This window comes from Ictalurus punctatus, chromosome 7 (genome assembly GCF_001660625.3).
Source record: "Ictalurus punctatus breed USDA103 chromosome 7, Coco_2.0, whole genome shotgun sequence".
Taxonomy (NCBI): domain Eukaryota; kingdom Metazoa; phylum Chordata; class Actinopteri; order Siluriformes; family Ictaluridae; genus Ictalurus; species Ictalurus punctatus.
Genome location: NC_030422.2, coordinates 11,287,925 through 11,307,599, shown reverse-complemented (window position 1 = coordinate 11,307,599; position 19,675 = coordinate 11,287,925). Strand labels below are relative to the sequence as shown.

Genomic DNA, 19,675 nt, shown 5'->3' with positions numbered 1-19,675 from the left:
ATCTGGCTTTTCCAATTTTCCTCACCACACTCCTTGCAGGTGTCAGAAATGTAGTCCTTGTATTTGGTTGTTTGGATAAACACATCATATACAATATTGTTCACATGTAGTATAATGTGTAGAGATATGTAGAAATCATTATTTACCAATTTTACCTTACTGTTGCTTATTAATATATTAATGAATTTATGTTGTCATAAAAATACATAATATATGGTAGGAATGTTTTTTTTTTTTTTTTTTTTTTTGGTGCACTTTGGTATCTATGCACAATTGTTATTTTGAGCTGAATGTGTGTAATTGAATAGTAAATATTAAATGTACACTAAATGGCCCAAAGTATGTGGACACCAGCTGTGAGATCGTTGGATATCCCATTCTTAAGCCATTAATATGGGGTTGAACCCCCCCCCCACCCCCCCCCCCCCCTTTTGAAGTCAGGTATTGTTGGACAAGAGGGCCTGGCTCACAATCAACGTTTAAGTTGGGTTGAGTTCAGGGCTTTGTGCAGGCCACTGGAGTTACTCCACAATAAACTGGTCAAACCATGTCTTCGTACATGGGGTACAGTCATGCAGAAGCAAGAATGGGTTCTCCCAAATGTTAAAAGCGTAAAATTTTCTAAAATTCCTTTGTATGCTATAAAATTACCCTTCACTGGAGCTAAGGGGCCCAAACCCTGAAAAGTAGCCCCAGATCATTACCCTTCCTCCACCAAACTTTACTGTTTGTACTATGCATTCCAGCATTCCTAGCATTCTCCTGACTTCCACCAAACCCAGGTTCATCCATCAGACTGCTAGATAGTGAAGTGTGATTCATCACTCTAAAGAAAACCTTTCCATTGTTCCAGAGTCAGTGCTTTACGCCACTCCAGCGGATGCTCAGCATTGCTCATAGTGATCTTGGGCTTCTGTGCAGCGGCTCAACCATTGAAGGAAATTTCATGAAGCACAGTTATTGTCCTCTTGTTGCTTCCAGAGGCAGTTTTGGAGCTCTGAAGTGAGTGATGTAACTCATGAAAATCACACATCCTCTGTTGCATGTGTCATCGGTCGGTGGCCCTGCTCTGTGAGTTGGCATCGTCTACTGCTTTGTGACTAAGCTGTTGCTGCTTCTAGAAGCTTCACTTTCTCAGAGACAGCACTAACATTTGTCTAGGGTGGAGATTTCATGTATTGACTTGTGGCAAAGTTGGCATCCTATGACAATTTGTTTAGTCATTGAGCTCTTCAGTATGACCGATTTTTACCACCATTTTTTGTGTGTGGTGATTTGCAAGGCTAGGTACTTGATTTTATGTAGCTGTTAACAAAAGGTGTGGCTGAACACCTAGGAGTGTCTACAAATTTTTTTTTCAAAATATATTGTACGTTTATTATTTGTTAATCAAAAAAAAGAAAACGAGTAAAAAGTCTTGAAAATGGCTTTCACTTGAATATAAACATCATTATTGGTGACCTTTACATTTTGGTTTTCATCATCCATTTGTAACTCAGAAGTAGCACCAACACATTATTTAGATTGTTTTCCCTCGGAGGCTGTTTTTTGCTGGTTTAGATGTTCGCACAATTGATTCTGTTATTATCAGATGTCATATCTCCTCCGTTGACACTCATGTTGTAAACACGCGTCTCTCCAGTTTCCTTCCCATGAGCCACTGGGAAAGCTGAGACGGAAGTTCATGAGTAATGAGACATTTCCTCAGTTTATACCCTTTGGTGTTTTTTAAATTTTTTATTTATTTATTTATTTATTTTTAATAAAGACTTTTTGATTTCATTATTCGTAATGGTATGTTTTAACCTGTAACACAGAGTGGACACTCAGGAAAACTTACACCTGTGTTTTGGTCTTTACAAAACCCTGTTTTTCAATTTTATATGCGTGTGTGGGTAGCCTGCACTGCAAGCTAAAGGCCCTTAAAAGTGTCAAGGTTTCCCAAATTTGCTGCCAAGCCAAAGCCACTAAAACAAAAGCACAAACTTATCAAGCTGGTATCGTCCAATGGGGCACCTGATTTTGACCCTCTGCAGAGGCCCAATGTTTTTGGTGAACCTCCACTGGCCCTGCACTCTGACCCCATGATAGGTGAATTCTCTATGCCTAATTTTGGATTAACCTCAGAAACCTTTAGCAAATGCTGGGTTCCTGTTGTACTGGCTAAAGAAGTCAAGATGTTTTCTGGTTTCTCTGGTCCAAAATTCACTACAACTAAACTCTTGCCTGATGGTCGATTTGTATTCGGTGTCAGTGTCCTTGGGCAAGACACTGAGCCCCAAGTTGCTCCTGATGGCAGACTGGCGCCTTGCATGTATGTGAATGGTTGAAACAGTGTAAAGCACTTTGTAGAACCGCTAAGGCTAAAAGGTGCTATATAAGTGCAGTCCATTTACCATTCAGTTGCTGCTTGGTACTTATTTAATTTTTGGATTTTATTTCTTTTTCTAGATGATTGACGGTGCAAATTTAATATTTATGCATGTCTAATAAAAATTTTGACTGACCCATAGCTACCTTTTGATGTCTGCCCAAAAGCTTGATCCATCCATCTTCTATACCGCTTTATCATGGGGAAACCTGAAGTCTATCCCAGGGAGCATCGGGCACAAGGGTGCCAATCCATCGCAAGGCATAATCACGTACACGTTTGCACACCCATTCATACACTATGGACACTTTGGACATGCCAATCAGCCTACCATGCATGTCTTTGGACTGGGCGAGGAAACCCCCGCAGCACAGGGAGAACATTCAAACTCCGCACAAACTGGGCCACGGTGGGAATCGAACTCCCGACCCTGGAGGTGTGAGGCGAACATTGTAAAATGGGTGCAAAACCAACATCCATATGCAGATCTTCATTTCAGAGATCCCTAGTTGCAAAAGTTTGAGAATCCTTGACCTAGAGTGTACTCCTGCCTCATGCCCAAGGTTCCTGGGATGGGCTTCAAAGCCATTGTGACACTGAACAGCGTAAAGCACTTACTGAAGATAAATGCAAGAGATTTTCTGTCCCATAAAATGCTTCTTGTGCCATGGTAAACTTGTAAGATCCCCAAAAAATAATAATAAAAGAATAGCAATAGGTGGCATTGGTGGCTCAGAGGTTAAGGTTTTGTGTTACTGATTGAAATTTCATTGTGATTGAAGAGTCAGGACCTGACACTGTTTGGACCCTGAGCAAGGCCCTTATTCCCTCAAGTGCTCAGTTTGATCCTATCTCAGTTGTAATTTGCTTTAGATAGAAGTGGCAATAGGTTCCCTAAGTCCTTATTTTGGTAATGTTTAACTCATTGCCAATTCTATGGAACTTTCCAAGGTCCAAGACTTAAGAGATTCAGGTGAGTTTAGATCCGGTTCTAACAATAATTACATTATTGATATCAAATATATCAGTCTATGTTGCTATAGCTTGACACTGGTAAACTGGACTCACTATCTCTCTAAATGTAGATCAGTTTGCATGAGGAATAGCAAAGACTGTAGAGATAAGAGAGTATTATGTAGTATTCTGAAACATTGTAGATAGCAATATCCTTAGTTTGATTCCATTTTATAACAATTCTAGCATGCAGGAGCTTGGGTTTGTATGTAACATAACATGTAAACACTTGGTTTCTCCCTCGTTGACCATGCCTTGACATACAAAAGGAAAAGAGTCACAATTTGATGGCCATTTTATTCCACTAAAATGGCACAGATCAAGCAGCCTACAAGTACATGACAGCAGCACTAAATAAGATTTTATGCCCATGGGAAACCAAATATTCACTACATAAATGTATCAAGGGCACGTTTAAAGAGTGGACTCAGAAGTGTCTGATTTTCCCTGGGCACCTCGGAAGCAGAACTGCTGGTTCAGCCGCTAATACCCCATCTGGTTGAGGATCTGCCACTGTCCTTTTGACGATTGCCGCTTTCTCTGCTGATTCAGACTCTGCAGATAAGAGGCCGGTGGCATCAGGGTCATGCAAGGCTGTGAGTTTGTGGTGTTTGAAGCCCTGGGTGGTGAATGGGGATCCCCCTGGCCCTGCTGGGGGAGCAGGAAGTGTAGTGTCCTGTTGAAAGAAAAGGGAAGTTTATATTCAGTTTAGTTTGTTCTCCAAAATGGGGGGGGGGGTATTCAATTAAAACATTTATTTTTAAAATTCTTTAAATAAATTGCTCAGTGGTCATTCAAATAACGTGTTAGTGCTTTAGTTACTAGTTGGAAGATTTCGCAGTCGACTTTCAGATCAAGTCCATGGGCTTCAGAATGGCAGAACCCATGGCGCTAAGGAAAAAGGAAATAAGGTCACCATAATGTAGCTGCATTAGCTGTCATTTATTTATTTTTATGTTTCTGCATTGAACTACACACTTACAGCAACCACACGGTCCAGAGGGACACAGATATCATCGTCCACACTTGTGCAGTTGGTTTCGATAATGGCATATTCGGCTCTTAAGAGGGGCCCACCGGACACTACCTGCAGAAAACAAGACATTTAAATTCCCATCAAATCAAACTGCTTGTGCTAGTAGAGATCAAACTTCCAAGAGGAGCACCAGCAAAACGTGGGCCAGTCACGTCCAGGTTGATTACATTGTGAAGTCTTGCCAATTTCTGCTTTTGTCCTGCTCTGTTCATCAGACCTGTTTTTAGATTTCCTTTTGGCCTTGTTAATATTCACCTCTGTGTGCCTTTATTGTTTTGTGGATATTTGGATTGCATTTTCAACTTGTTTGTCATGATCTTTTATTAACCTCGTGAAAACGGATAATCATTCCTAAATTCTGAGTCTCCATTGTTACAGTGAGATTTTAGTCTTGACCTTGGCTTGTTGTCTTGGCATTTGCTTAAAACCTTTGACATTTAAAACCAAAACCCCACTTATCCAAGGACTTCATCAGATCTACCCTTGTTGTATTCAGGGTACACTGTTACCTGAGATGACAGACGCCCAATGTCGAGAAGAGCAAATGCAGTGTTGAGGGTGTGGTTTTTGTTGAAGTGCCTTAGTGAGGATTGAACCAGCTGAGTGCCGTCGGTGTCGTTCAGCGGCTGCAGAAAAGAGCAGCCTCCACAATGACGAAATGATTCTGCTCTGCCCCAAAAACAACATAAAAACACATTGGAGAAGAATAAGAATCATGTTAACATGTGCATATTGGGCAACACCCAGACATCTACAACCTCTTAAAATGAAGCTATCGTTTAATGCAACCTGTTAATGAAAAGTGAACAAACATTGATATTTGACCTAATTCCGTTTTGCACTTGAACGCTATGACAGAAAACTGCCCGCCAGCTTCAGAGAGAGCTACATCACAGTCCGCTTCAACTGCCTAAAGGACAAAGGGAGAGAGAAGAACAAATACATAACAAAGAAGGGCAAGTCGTATTTTTTATCCGTTTATAGTTACAGTTACTGTTGTGGAACGTCCACGAAACAAATTCCTGTTCTCATGTGCATTATAGCAGCTCTAGACAGTTGTTCCCTCACCAGTGTCCCCTTTTTTCTCTCGAAAAACAGCACAGAGAAATAGCAATATATGTAAACTGCTCTGTTCTGAAGACTTTCCCATGTCCGGTTTTCCACTGACCCTTCCATAAACATTAAATGATATGTTTTTCAATCTTATTATTAAGTTTAGATGATCCTTAATAATGAGTCCCTGTGAATGAGCTGTTACTATAGAAACAATAGCGTATCAGAACGTGTGTTACTGTCAGAGCTGCTGTTAGACCAATCGGATCCCATCGTTCAACAGAGCTTTTTGTCTGTTTGGCAGTTTGCTAATTAAAACTCAGCAAAACTCAAACAAACATGACCACTAGCTCTATTTCACACATTTTGTAAACTGACTTGCTGCCAATTCTCGACATACACTATGCATTATGGAAGATTTGGCACCAGATTTGGGATGTTTCTTAAAACGGACGCTGTTACAGTGAGGCCACTAACTAGCCTAACTAGTTATGTTCAGAAGGGTCGATGTTGCAATAAAGGGACAGTTGTGTTACCGTTTCGATCTTGGCTCTAACGTCGCACAGAGGCACGGGTTTGGGGCTGTGGACATGGCACTTAGTCTCGAGGAACTCCAGCTCCAAGAGATACGTGTGTGTTCCATCAACCTACAACAAAAACAAAAAAATATTTTTAGTCATGTCAAAACCCTGGCGCTTTCATTTGCAGCTGGACTAAACGACTCATCACCAACTCATTGTACCGTTTCCTATATTCAGAACTGATACCCTTCAGAACAATGCTGTTATTAAGACCGGCTTATCAGCGTCCTGTCAGTATTTCCTCTTTGTTTAAATCCTTGGTGTGATCTTTAAGACCATCATTTTAAATGAAGTAAGGTTACCATCAGTTGAGCATATGGGCAGTTTTTCTTTATTATGGCAGGTGATGTAAATATTTCACTTTAATTAGCTAGCCAATTAGCATGTTCGTCCAGGAAATGTTGTTTTTTTTTTTTTTCTAGTTCAGTGGATGCTTTAAAAAAAAAAATCTTGTCAGATAAACAAATATTGATTAGGCTAAGGACATTTTAGGCAATTTAGGACATCTGCTTTGTTTTGTAATATATTTTTTATTCATTCTCTCATCTTCAGTAAAGCCCTCTATCCTGGTCAGGTTCAAAACTGGGAATACTAGGCATTAGGCAGGAATATATGCCATTTTAGATGAATTAATAATAAAGATAGCCTGTAACCCTTTGCTCCATATGGCCACCCCATGTGAGGTTCCATGATTCCTTTGGAATAAATCTCCTAATTATACAACTGTCTGTGATTACCTATGGTTGTGCTGAAACATTAACTCTTCCTAAACAGCACTCTTCCTCTCCTCATACAATATTGCATAAGTAAACTAGGGTGAAATATTTTCAAAGTTGTAAATTTGAATATAAATTGAATAAGACTAGTAATAAGAAACAAAACTACTGCACTTCCCAAGGGGAATGCTTATTTATGATCTGTTTATGCAGTGTTTCAACTTTTAGTAGTTTTCTAGATGTTATTTTGGATGCGTTTTCTTTATCCAAGAAGACAGTTTCCCGATTCTGTTGCTGTGGACAAGGGTTTTCTTTGCAACTACACAAAATTGTTTTTCACAGTGGATGTTGGTTGGTATACGAGACCTTTTAAGTTGTACTCATGTTCGACACACACGAATCGAAGAGCTTTGGCTTCGGCTGAATGCCCATTGTGATGACGTCTCATGACACCTCTTGGCCCAAATTCAGCAGAAAATCTACAGGTAATTTCGGAAAATTGCGAGCTCCTCCAAGCATTGCACCGTTTGCTTGATTTTTGCGTTAATTCTGCAATCGCAAAATCCTGGAGGGACTGATATTGTAATCCCCCAACATGCACCTATCATTATTAAAATGCTACCTTCATTATTGACGTCTCTATATATTTGTATTGTACTCTGATCAGAAAATATTTATGTCCCAGGACAGGCCCTTAAATGAGATTCTTAACTCCCTTAAACTGTCCTGTCTTAAATTTGAGAGATGTCATGTAATACAAATTAATTATTCTTTACAGTCAAAGCAAAGTTGTGTAGCTGGAACTCCTCACCATAGTCATGAACTCTTTACCTTATTAATGACCTTGATGTCCTCGATTTGGTTCAGGGTGTATTTGTAGCCATGCGTGTGCTGCGCGTTGATGAAATCCAGAGCCACCTGAGCGGCAGCTTCAGCCTCTGGAGAGTCGCAGAGTGGCAGAGTGAAGTTGTGCACCACTGGTTTGCATGAACCGCACGCCACAAGCCCCAAAAGGGCGACGACAACCCCAAGATTCATCACGACGAGTGCGAGTGAAAAGGCTGACTCAGTTGCCTGGCTGATTGGTCATATATACTCCAAAGTTGACCCTTCTTCGCATGGGAGGGGTAAAACACACACATTTCTGTCCAATGTCATGGAAGTGCGTGAGGCCAAACTGACAAGAAGACCCTTATTTGTAAAAGTACATTCACCTGAAATGCACTTTCTGGGTCCCTGAATCTGACACAATAGTGTATTTCCATTAAATCATAGTGTGTGTATATATATATATATATATATATATATATATATATATACATATATACACACACACACAGTGAGGGGAAAAAAGTATTTGATCCCCTGCTGATTTTGTACGTTTGCCCACTGACAAATGATCATTCTATAATTTTAATGGTAGTTGTATTTGAACAGTGAGAGACAGAATAACAACAAAAAAATCCAGAAAAACGCATGTCAAAAATGTTATAAATTGATTTGCATTTTAATGAGGGAAATAAGTATTTGACCCCCTCTGCAAAACATGACTAAGTACTTGGTTTAAAAACCCTTGTTGGCAATCACAGAGGTCAGACGTTTCTTGTAGTTGGCCACCAGGTTTGCACACATCTCAGGAGGGATTTTGTCCCACTCCTCTTTGTAGATCTTCTCCAAATCATTAAGGTTTCGAGGCTGACGTTTGGCAACTCGAACCTTCAGCTCCCTCCACAGATTTTCTATGGGATTAAGGTCTGGAGACTGGCTAGGCCACTCCAGGACCTTAATGTGCTTCTTCTTGAGCCACTCCTTTGTTGCCTTGGCCGTGTGTTTTGGGTTATTGTCATGCTGGAATACCCATCCACGACCCATTTTCAATGCCCTGTCTGAGGGAAGGAGGTTTTCACCCAAGATTTGACGGTACATGGCCCCGTCCATCGTCCCTTTGATGCGGTGAAGTTGTCCTGTCCCCTTAGCAGAAAAAAAACCCCAAAGCATAATGTTTCCACCTCCATGTTTGACGGTGGGGATGGTGTTCCAGGGGTCATAGGCGGCATTCCTCCTCCTCCAAACACGGCGAGTTGAGTTGATGCCAAAGAGCTCCATTTTGGTCTCATCTGATCGCAACACTTCCACCCAGTTGTCCTCTGAATCATTCAGATGTTCATTGGCAAACTTCAGACGGGCATGTATATGTGCTTTCTTGAGCAGCGGACCTTGCGCACGCTGCAGGATTTCAGTCCTTCACGGCGTAGTGTGTTACCAATTGTTTTCTTGGTGACTATGGTCCCAGCTGCCTTGAGATCATTGACAAGATCCTCCCGTGTAGTTCTGGGCTGATTCCTCACTGTTCTCATGATCAATGCAACTCCACGAGGTGAGATCTTGCATGGAGCCCCAGGCCGAGGGAGACTGACAGTTCTTTTGTGCTTCTTCCATTTGCGAATATTCGCACCAACTGTTGTCCCCTTCTCACCAAGCTGCTAGGCAATGGTCTTGTAGCCCATTCCAGACTTGGTTAGGTCTACAATCTTGTCCCTGACATCCTTGGAGAGCTCTTTGGTCTTGGCCATGGTGGAGAGTTTGGAATCTGATTGATTGCTTCTGTGGACAGGTGTCTTTTATACAGGTAACGAACTGATATTAGGAGCACTCCCTTTAAGAGTGTGCTCCTAATCTCAGCTCTTACCCGTATAAAAGACACCTGGGAGCCAGAAATCTTTCTGATTGAGAGGGGGTCAAATACTTTTTTCCCCTCATTAAAATGCAAATTAATTTATAAAATTTTTGACATGCGTTTTTCTGGATTTTTTTGTTGTTATTCTGTCTCTCACTGTTCAAATACAACTACCATTAAAATTATAGACTGATCATTTCTTTGTCAGTGGGCAAACGTACAAAATCAGCAGGGGATCAAATACTTTTTTCCCTCACTATATATATATATATATATATATATATATATATATATATATATATATATATATATATATATATATATATATATATATATATATATATATTAGTGTACATGTGTAGTTATTTATTATACACTGTTTAAAAAGTATTACATCCAACTCTGTATAATAGAAATCTTCATAGGCTTTCACAGTATAATACTGGTATTGATACGTGCACCTCATACTCCATTATAGTCATTATTATATGCCTTATAATGCATGTACACATTATTATAGGTCGTACAGTACATTTTGTATGCACTATTATAAGTCGTGTAGTGCATTATGTGCATTACTATAGGCATTATAATGTATTAAAAGCATTATTACAGAGCAATATAATACAATAGGTCTTGGAGTGTATTATCGGCATTTATTCAACGCCTTATAGTGCAACACCGTTTCTTTTATTTCTTATTTTCACTTAAAACTGCGTCCGCCATGAAGGGCTTTACTACTGTAATGTGATAAAAAGCTAAATAGATTTTCTCTTGTTTAAAATTGTACTCTTGTCCTATGCCCAGACAGAGTAAATAGGATTTTTGATTATTTACACTAGGGATTCAAGTTCAGTTCTGTGCCTACATGTTTGTCTGTTTTACCCTAGATAACATCCAGAGTCATGGAGTTCAGTGGCACTTAACTGTATGGATCCCTGTATGGATTATTTATTTATTTATTTATTTATTTATTTAACAACCAGATTAATAAATGTGTTTAAAACACGAGGATAAAACTCGTACAGAAACGTACCATATGTCCTGTAGGAAACTTATGGTAAAGTCATTGATCCTCACAAGTCAATGAGCAGCAGGCCTTCTCTTGTTTATTGTTCAGCTCTCAGGTTTATAACTGGTCATAAATAAAACATGCATGTGCTTTGGGTTTGCCTATTCTCTTCGAACAGATCTCAACCTGGTAACGCTTGTGAAGAATGGAAGCTAGTCTTCATAAACGGTGACTTTTACAAAAATCATGCATTTACAGGATGTACATGCTACTTTCTGGATAGGACGCCTAGCGAGGGCTCATATAAAGAGTACCTTATAATTAAGACACATCCTTATATATTCAGACTGTTTTTTTTTGTTTTGTTTTGTTTTTCCATGTGTAATGTAATTCTGGGAAAGACCGATAGGGGGAGATGTTGTATGAAACGCGATTGCGTCACAGCTCCCTTCATTCAGACCCTTGTGCACTTTGCCTTTTAAGGGAATGGGGACCGGTTTGGAGTCAACACTTCTCGGAGGCTTTGAGGCCAAAGTAAACACTAATTCAGAGGGACGGCATACTTGGAACATAAGACCACTGGCTCAGAAATATCTCTGTGGCTAAAGAGAACTGTATATGGCTTGGATTTTTGGGAAGAAATTTAAATACTGGTATACCATTAACAAATGTATATTTTCTTTCCATCTTTTTTTTATTTTTATTTTTTTTTTTTTTATAAATAGTGGTCACTTAAAAGAGGGTGAGTTTGGGTATATTGGGACAGCAGGCTCTGTACATTTGGGATCTGCGGCATTTATTTTCTGTCAGTGTTTTTGTTACTTAAACCCTCACTGTTATACTACTTGATAAATTCACATGACATCACATAAGGGTGCGTGGACAGCGTCAAACCGGAATTTGACTTAAAAAAATGTTCTCACATGAATTATGTAACTCGCACCAACCCCGACCTTGATTAAAACACAGTGCGAGTGTGTTATATAGATGCAAGAAGTTTTAGTTCACTTCCTCACTAAACGTGTCTTGCGTAAAGTTTTGTACCTTGTTTTGTGTTTCTGAGAGAACATTTCTTTTTAAAACTTTTGTTAGTTACACATTATATTTTTGCATTTATAAAATTGACACATTTATCACTGTGCATTACAAATAAGAACGCTGCACGTATGTATGCCATAAAATGAATGACAACTATTTCAGAGTTGTACTTTCACAATGGGTTTCTTAAATACACCCCACTGGCCCATGTTTAGACATCCCGTCTCTCGCCCATCATCACTCGCTCCTCCGTTTTTTTCTTTACTCATCATTGGCAGCGTTCCACTCGATCTCAGGCTCGTCGTCCATGCGCAGGATGAGGTAGGAGAGCAGCTGGAAGATGTTCTGCCACATCAGCAGGAAACCGTAGAGGTAGAAATCGCTGATGTCAATCTGGCAGCGCTCGCCGGCGAAGCTGATCTCACAAACACAGTGGAATCTGTTGATGAGGTTGCGGCAGTATCCGCCATTCAGGCAAGGGCCCGACGCACACTCGTCCAGCTCCAGCTCACACCTATGCACAAGTGGGACAGCAGTAATGAGGATTTCCCGCAGTGTTAAATGTGATGTGGTTCGATATCATTTCTCTTAATCATTTCAGGCCATTTTCATCTTTTGGTCTTGGTCTCCGACCCCTGTTCTGTCTGTTCCTCCATTGTGATTGATTAGTTTGTCTATATACCGTATGTATACGTTTCCATAGAATGATATAGTTATATATTTATACTGTGTATATATAACCCATCCATACATATATATTAGGGGTGACACTTCGGTTGAATGAAATATTTTTGAATGAAAAATAAATTCTGACTGAATTATGACGAACAGAGGTTTAATATTGTAAATGAAATGTACTACAGGTTCACCATATCGTAAAAAAATTATTTATTTCTTTCGAATTCTCGCAAAACATTTGATTGAATAAACAAAATGTATGATCTGGGGATTTTTAAAATGATCAACTGAAAGATAATTAGCTCTGTAGAAGAAATAGAGCTCCAAAGTCAGATAAAGTGGCAGATTTCCACAGCCTTTGGTGTTATTTGAAAGCTACAGAAGAGTTCTTTTTAACTATTATAACATGGCCGTGTAACCGTATAATGTATAACGCGTGTTGGTTGTTGCAGTCTGGAGCTATCCAGCTAACGGGCTTCACAAGTGCAGCTCTCGCAGGCTCTCCACAATTTACAATGATATAGTATTGATATAATTTGTCACAATATGCTTTTCTGAGATATCGTGGCTATTGTAATATCTTGTTAATCTTTAAAATAGTAAAATAATTTATTACAGTTTTAATTTTTTATAAATACAAATATTATTTTTATATATAAAAAAACTTATAAATCCTTAAAATAAACTTTTCTCTTTTTTTTCTTCTTTTTTTTTAAGGCAACACATGTTTTGCTGGCAATTTGTGAGCAAACCTACATATCATGATGCATATCTAGTATAATATAATATATATATATATATATATATATATATATATATATATATATATATATATATATATATATATATATATATATATATATATATACCTTATAGTATAATAAACCTTACAGAATCTTAATATACTCCATAAAAAAAGGGTAAAATCACATGCAGGCCGGGATAAAACCGAACCCAGAATCGACTCCTTGATGACGCCGATTACAGATGATCAAAACTCTGCAAATTAATTTTCAGGCTGTTATCATTGCAAGCTTACCACCGTCCAGTAAAACCAGGCAGGCAGTCACACTTGCCCTCAAACATGGAGCAGTTTCCACCATTAAAGCAGCTGTAAGTCCACTCATCATTCCCGCAGATAGACACCGGCAACTTGGGAGACCTAACCAGACAATTCGTACATTGTACATCATTATACACCAGCAACTACCAGTTACTGGAAATGTGTGTCAAATAATGGTATGATAATCATACAGATTACAACAGCTCTACTTGTATTTGTATTATTCTTCATTGACTAAAACCATGTCAATGTGTTATCAGTGAAGGATAACTCACGGAAGTCTGTCGATGTACCAAGGCATTTCTGGCATTCGTTCTCTGAAACCACGAGAAACAATGATGTAAGTTTACGTACATTTCAAAGAATGTATTTTATTTCCATGCCTATATAGGACAAATGACAAAGCAATAAAAGCAACTTGCTGCTTTGAACATGTAGGGTAATGGATAAATAAGAGATGGAGCCTTTATTATCTCTCTTTTATTTTGTTTTTACAAATACCAAAAAAAAGATGAAGAAAAAGAACGATTAATAAAGGAAATGTGCGTTCTTGTCACTCACTGGCAGAGCGCTCCGGTTGTGTTTCTTGGGCAAAGGCAGGCATATTTTTTGATTCCTCTGAGGCAGGTACCTCCATTACGGCACTTGTGTCCCACACACACGTCCTCTTTATTTTCACAGCGCTGACCGACGTATCCTGACTCACACACACACTTGTAACCTTCAGAAACGACGACACAGGATCCATGAAGGCAAGGATTCGAGATGCAGGCATCAGTCCTGACCTCGCAAATCTGACCGTGCCAATCAGCTGGGCATCGACATTTAAAGAGGTCGAAAAGATCCTCACACTGGCCTCCATTGTGGCAAGGGTTCGGATTGCAAATATCAGCACTCCAACACCCTAAGTTCAGCATTCCAGACGTCTTCAAGAACTTTTCTTCTTGAGGCCTGGGCATACGGAGTTCTGTTTCTGCATAAAATGGCAAAACAAGGCCGCCGATTTCCACCGAACCCAAACATCCGTCCAAATTCGCCCCGGAATTGAGCTCCCAGCCTCCCAAAAGGATGTCCGTGTCTTCCCTCAGGAAGTCCAGATCTCCAGAAGAGGTGGTGGAGATGGACGTTTGGTCTCTGCGCTCGTCGAGGACCATGGACCACCTGGAGGTGGGCGTGGATGAGTTGTTCATGCTCAGGACGACACTGTGCCAACGTCCATCGTTCACCACTGCCCGGCTAAAAAAATAATAAAAAGTGTAAATAAAACAAAAAAAAATATTGGTACATGTCTGAAATTTTTTACAAATAAACTGTGTACATTTTTATGTCAAGCTTTAGAGCAAGGATGTCAAAACTTTTTCTCACCTGGGGCTAAATGGAGGAAGTAATTAACAAGATCAATATTAACAAACTTAACCGATATCTAGCTAATCTAATATCTAGATAATGTTGGTCATAAAATGTATTTGATATATATATATATATATATATATATATATATATATATATATATATATATATATATATATATATATATATATATAAATCACACTTGAACATCAGGTAATTAAAATTTATATATATATATATATATATATATATATATATATATATATATATATATATATATATATATATATATATATAAATTTTAATTACCTGATGTTCAAGTGTGATTTATATATATATATATATATATATATATATATATATATATATAAATCACACTTGAACATCAGGTAATTAAAATTTATATATATATATATATATATATATATATATATATATATATATATATATATATATATATATATATATAGAGAGAGAGAGAGAGAGAGAGAGAGAGAGAGAGAGAGAGAGAGAGAGAGTTGTGATCAGGGTGTAATAGTGAGGGTACATTCATTCTTTCCCTCACCGGCTTTGCACTCGGAGCGAGACGTTTGAGCCACTCTGAATCTTCAGTACAAGTCGTCCATCCTTGAGGGAAACTGTAATGAAGTCGCTTTCTCGTGAGGCGTGCAGCAGTGTAGCGTCACGTCTCCTCGTGCAGAACGTCAGTGACACGCTGCGGAGTGGGCGACGGATTTTGGCGTTACCTCTAAATACAATGATGGGGTTTCCTTCACGGAGAGTGATGTTTGTAACACCTGAGAGGTGGAGAAGAAAATAGTGGGATAATTCTAGTGTTTGGCATTCTTATTTCCACTCAAACCTGCAATCAGGGAGGATCTCCGAGCACAGGGGAGCAAATTTGTTCCAACCTCTATCGTATTTACCGGTCGTCGCTGAGAAGAGAAGCTATATGAGAATAGCAGTCTGTGTGTTCTTGATATAAAGCAGTCTGTGCTGTTAATGAGATTTGAACACACAGCAGGTTTAACCCAGTCTGGGATAATCCCTGAATCCAAGAAATCCCATCCATGCACTGCTATTTTTAGACCTGACAATCACAATCAGTCCAAAGACTAAAATAAAAAAAGGCGTGAAGACATAATCGATTTCAGACACCAGACATGCAAATGCTCATTTTGGATTGTCCAACAGGAGTCCATTGTTTTTCTTTTTACCTTAGAATGTCCTTAATGGCAGTCTGGTCTTAACTTTAATCATATTTAGAAGTTTGGAACCGATCACTTTGGAACAAATTTTCACATGAATAACAATTTACGTTATTTACCTTATCATCTACGGTAGAACAGTAACAAAAATGAAACGTGGATTTGCACAGAAATGAAAGATTTGGATGAGAGCAGAACAACGTAACACTTTCTGAGTAACCACAGCAGCAGTCATATACGGTCATTTAAATGTAGCCAATTTATTAACGTACATATAAAGCTCCTAAGAAGGAGGTGAGACGTATAGAGCGTCTCAGTTTTCCTGTAGAGTCGTACTCACAGTCGAATCCCTGAGTGTGTGTGAGACATCCTGCAGTAACGGGACACGGGGAAAGCTCACACCACTTCAGCTCCTCGCAGCGCCGTCCTGCTGTGTTTGGAGGGCAACTGCAGGTGAAATCATCCCACATGGAGTAACACACGCCGCCATTCAGACAGGGGTTCATCTGCAAATAAAACAGGGAGCGATAAGTCAACACCGCCACAACATAGTTACTGTAATGACATATGAGCCTATAAAAATGAGTGGAAAAGATGAGACGAATAGATAGACAGACAAGCCAACTGATTGAAAAACAGATAAAAACACAGATTGATATATTGATGCATGGACTGACAGAAAGACAAGGAGATAAACAGATAGATATATAGGCAGATAGACAGAAAGGTAGACAGAAAGATATATATATAGCTTGACAGACAGGACAGAAAGACAAAGAGAGAGACAGGAAACCAGCCAGCCAGAAAGACAGACACATATGTACACAGGCAGACAGAAAACACATACCCTGCAGTAATTGTCGCCAGTGCAGCCCTGCGTGACCTGCACCATGGTTTTGAGCCTGTAGGAAGCCAGCATAGTGCTGACTGGGTAAAACTGCAGGTGATTGAAGTTCAGCCGCAGGTCCTGGATGCATCCTTTAAAGTAGCCGCTGAATGTTAAGGAGGCTTTCCGATCCTCTAAGCCTCCCACATGAACCGTGTCACCTGGTCGGATCATCAAACCTCGGCTGGCCATCAAGGCCTGAGTTCTAGCTGAGAGCGAGAGTGTGAGCGTTCCCCGCTCCAAGTGCACGCCCACCAGGTGAAAATGTCCATCGTTAACTCTGTCGTGACCCTGCAGAATTTCAAAGTCATTCGCCTGAACTTTGACCTTCCCTCCATCCAGCCATACGTGCAGGTAGCGGCTTGTGCTGTTGGAAAAAAGGAGGAGCAGACCGTTTAAACGGCGCGTGCGAATGAACATGGACACGGTGAAAGTGTCCATGGGGTCATCGTCCACATAAAAAACCGCATAGCTTTCCACATCTTCATTTCCAAACCGCGCAGCGATGTGTTCTGTGAACACACACGCAGAGTGTTTTAGCACTGGGTAGTTTGTACAATCACATACTAAACGCTATAAGCTTCTATTTCCTGTTAGCACCATTTCAATCTTCAGTGCAAAACTAAAGATGGATCGCCTGGCACCAAACCTGTTTTGGCTGATTGACAGAGAGACAGAAAGACAAAATGATATGATTGAAAGGCAGCAGTAGAAAATAAATACCCTGCAGTAATTATCACCAGTATAGACCCTGTGGGATCTCCACCAGTAGCAATATTGTACACTTGAATTCTACGGTATATTGACTAAGTGGTTCTTAGCACATTGATGCTTATCTCAGAGATAAAGCCTCACCCTCTGAGCAGATGTCTCCCTCGTAGGGACGATGGCACTCACACTTGTGTTTCTTCCATCCCAAGCCAACGCATTTTCCTCTAGTCCTGCATGGATTGTCCTCACAGCCGTCACTTTCCCTGCAGCCCAAAGTCAAGCTGAACTGCTCAGCTCTGGCCTTTAACTCCGGAACCACTGGATAAGACTGAATGTAGACATCCCTCATGCAGCCCAGGAAATATGAGTTTGGGTTTACTTGTCCATTTCCTGTGCCCCCTATATAGACACTCTGGACCAGTGTAAAAGAGGATGGTCCGGACCCAGATCCCAGATCCATTTCCACTAGTGCTTCTTTGTGGCAGGTTTTCGCAGTGCACAATGGGTCATGCAAATCGAGTCCTAACATACTTCCGTACAAGAAAACCTGTACTGTATGCCAATGGCCATCCGCTACATCCTGAAAAAGGTCCACCAGACCTGATTCACTGTTGTTGCCCCATTTCATGGAGTGACGTAGTCGGCCATTGTGCAACTGCAGAGTGAGTACGTACTCATTCACTGCGCAACGCAGTAGAGTCGCTGTTTTTTGCACCGTGCGAAAACTCAAAGTAGCGTTCAGAAGTGCCACTGTGTCCTCGATAGCTGTTTTGATGTGTAGGAATCCACTCTTTTCAAAAGAGAACGTAGTGGAAATCTCGCACCTTTTGCCGGTGAAACCTTCAGGGCAGGTGCAGCTGTATCTGTGTTGACTGTTGCTGAGAAAAGGAGAGCATGTGCCACCGTTTTGGCATCTGTGGCGCTCACAGCCCTGCAGTACAACCGTGCAGTTCAGACCTCCATAGAGTCTGCCATTTTGGGAACTGTTAGAGCATTGGCAAGTGTAATCACCTTTGTTTCTCTTGCAAACTCCACCATTTTGGCATGGACTGTTTTTGCAGGCATCAAAGTACTCGGGAGAGAGAGCATCTGTAACAAAATGAAAATGTTGCAGTTTGCCTGAGTATAGGTGCGTATTTGAAATACTTCCCCCTAGAGGTCATTAACATACAACATGGATGGCCTCTTTATTGGTTGATCCAAAACATTTTTATGGATTTATGGAGAACGTAACGGTAACTCTAGATTTGCAGGTGCAACAATGTACAAAAATAACTGTGGAATCAGCTGGGATTGAACAAAAGTATTTATAGGAGCATGTGGGATTTGTCAAGCGAGTCTGTGGGAGTGGTCAGGATTGGTCTAGAGAGTCTGCGGGAGTGTGCAGGATTGGTCTAGGGAGTCTGCGGGAGTGTGCAGGATTGGTTAAGGGTGTCTGAGGGAATGGGATTGGCCAAGAGTTTTTGAGGTAGTGGGTGGGATTGGTCAGTAGTGTCTGATGGAGCGGGTGAGCTTGGCCAATAGTGTCTGAGGGAGCAGGTGGGATTGGTCAAGAGTGTTTGAGGGAATGGGTGGGATTGGTCAGTAGTGTCAGAGGGAAAAGGCATGATTGGTCTATAAACATTAACTAAACTTCAACTTGTAGCTGAATGCTGGGTTGTTACGGGGCAGCCACTTTGGACAACCAGAAACTCAGTGTAGTTTGCTAACGCATAACATTTGAAGGTGAAATTGTAGCAGAAAGCTGGAAGTGATGCCAGTGGAGTTCCGCTTTGAAGTAAAATGTTTACATATGCGCTCTTGCTGCTATTAAAAAAAATCTTCATTTAAAATTAGTTTATGGAGGTTAACATTTGTTTATTAGTTACACCAGCCTTTTACCTTCAGTCCAAAACTAAAGAAGCAAACTTAGGACAGCAGGCATGTCTTGGATGATTAACTACATTTAGACTAATGAAGCAGACAGACAAAATCATTAGTCATTTACTGCTAATGCTAAACATTTGCTGAAGTAGCCAATCTTTACCTGCAAAAAGCAACAAGACGATCCAGACTAGTATGTTCACTCCTGACATGATTCACAGTTGATGAGCTGACTGAATCTGGAGACCTGGCTCAGCTTGGGAAAGCACCATCACATCGAGTGACTTCTATGGCATATCTTAATTCGTGTGTGTGTGTGAGGGACTGACTGAGGTAACACTCGGATTAACAGCAGTCAGATCCACAGGATTAGGCTAACACACTTACATGTCCTCTGGCTAATTAATGTGACGTCACA

General features: G+C 40.2%; 2 protein-coding genes across 2 annotated transcripts; both read right to left on the bottom strand.

Moving 5' to 3' along the window:
- Nucleotides 1–3,662: 3,662 nt before the first annotated feature.
- ahsg2 (alpha-2-HS-glycoprotein 2) lies at nt 3,663–7,845 on the bottom strand. Its single transcript, XM_017471570.3, has 7 exons — nt 7,603–7,845; nt 6,011–6,121; nt 5,247–5,331; nt 4,931–5,085; nt 4,368–4,472; nt 4,208–4,276; nt 3,663–4,061 (listed from the first exon to the last, which is right to left on the bottom strand). The coding sequence occupies exons 1-7, from the start codon at nt 7,807–7,809 to the stop codon at nt 3,813–3,815; spliced, it is 981 nt and encodes a 326-aa protein (XP_017327059.1). The 5' UTR covers nt 7,810–7,845; the 3' UTR covers nt 3,663–3,812.
- A 3,914-nt stretch (nt 7,846–11,759) lies between these two features.
- LOC108267236 (protein crumbs homolog 1) lies at nt 11,760–19,469 on the bottom strand. Its single transcript, XM_017471228.3, has 9 exons — nt 19,421–19,469; nt 17,539–18,483; nt 16,645–17,195; nt 16,138–16,303; nt 15,155–15,386; nt 13,801–14,475; nt 13,515–13,556; nt 13,216–13,338; nt 11,760–12,012 (listed from the first exon to the last, which is right to left on the bottom strand). The coding sequence occupies exons 1-9, from the start codon at nt 19,467–19,469 to the stop codon at nt 11,760–11,762; spliced, it is 3,036 nt and encodes a 1,011-aa protein (XP_017326717.2).
- Between the last annotated feature and the right edge of the window lie 206 nt (nt 19,470–19,675).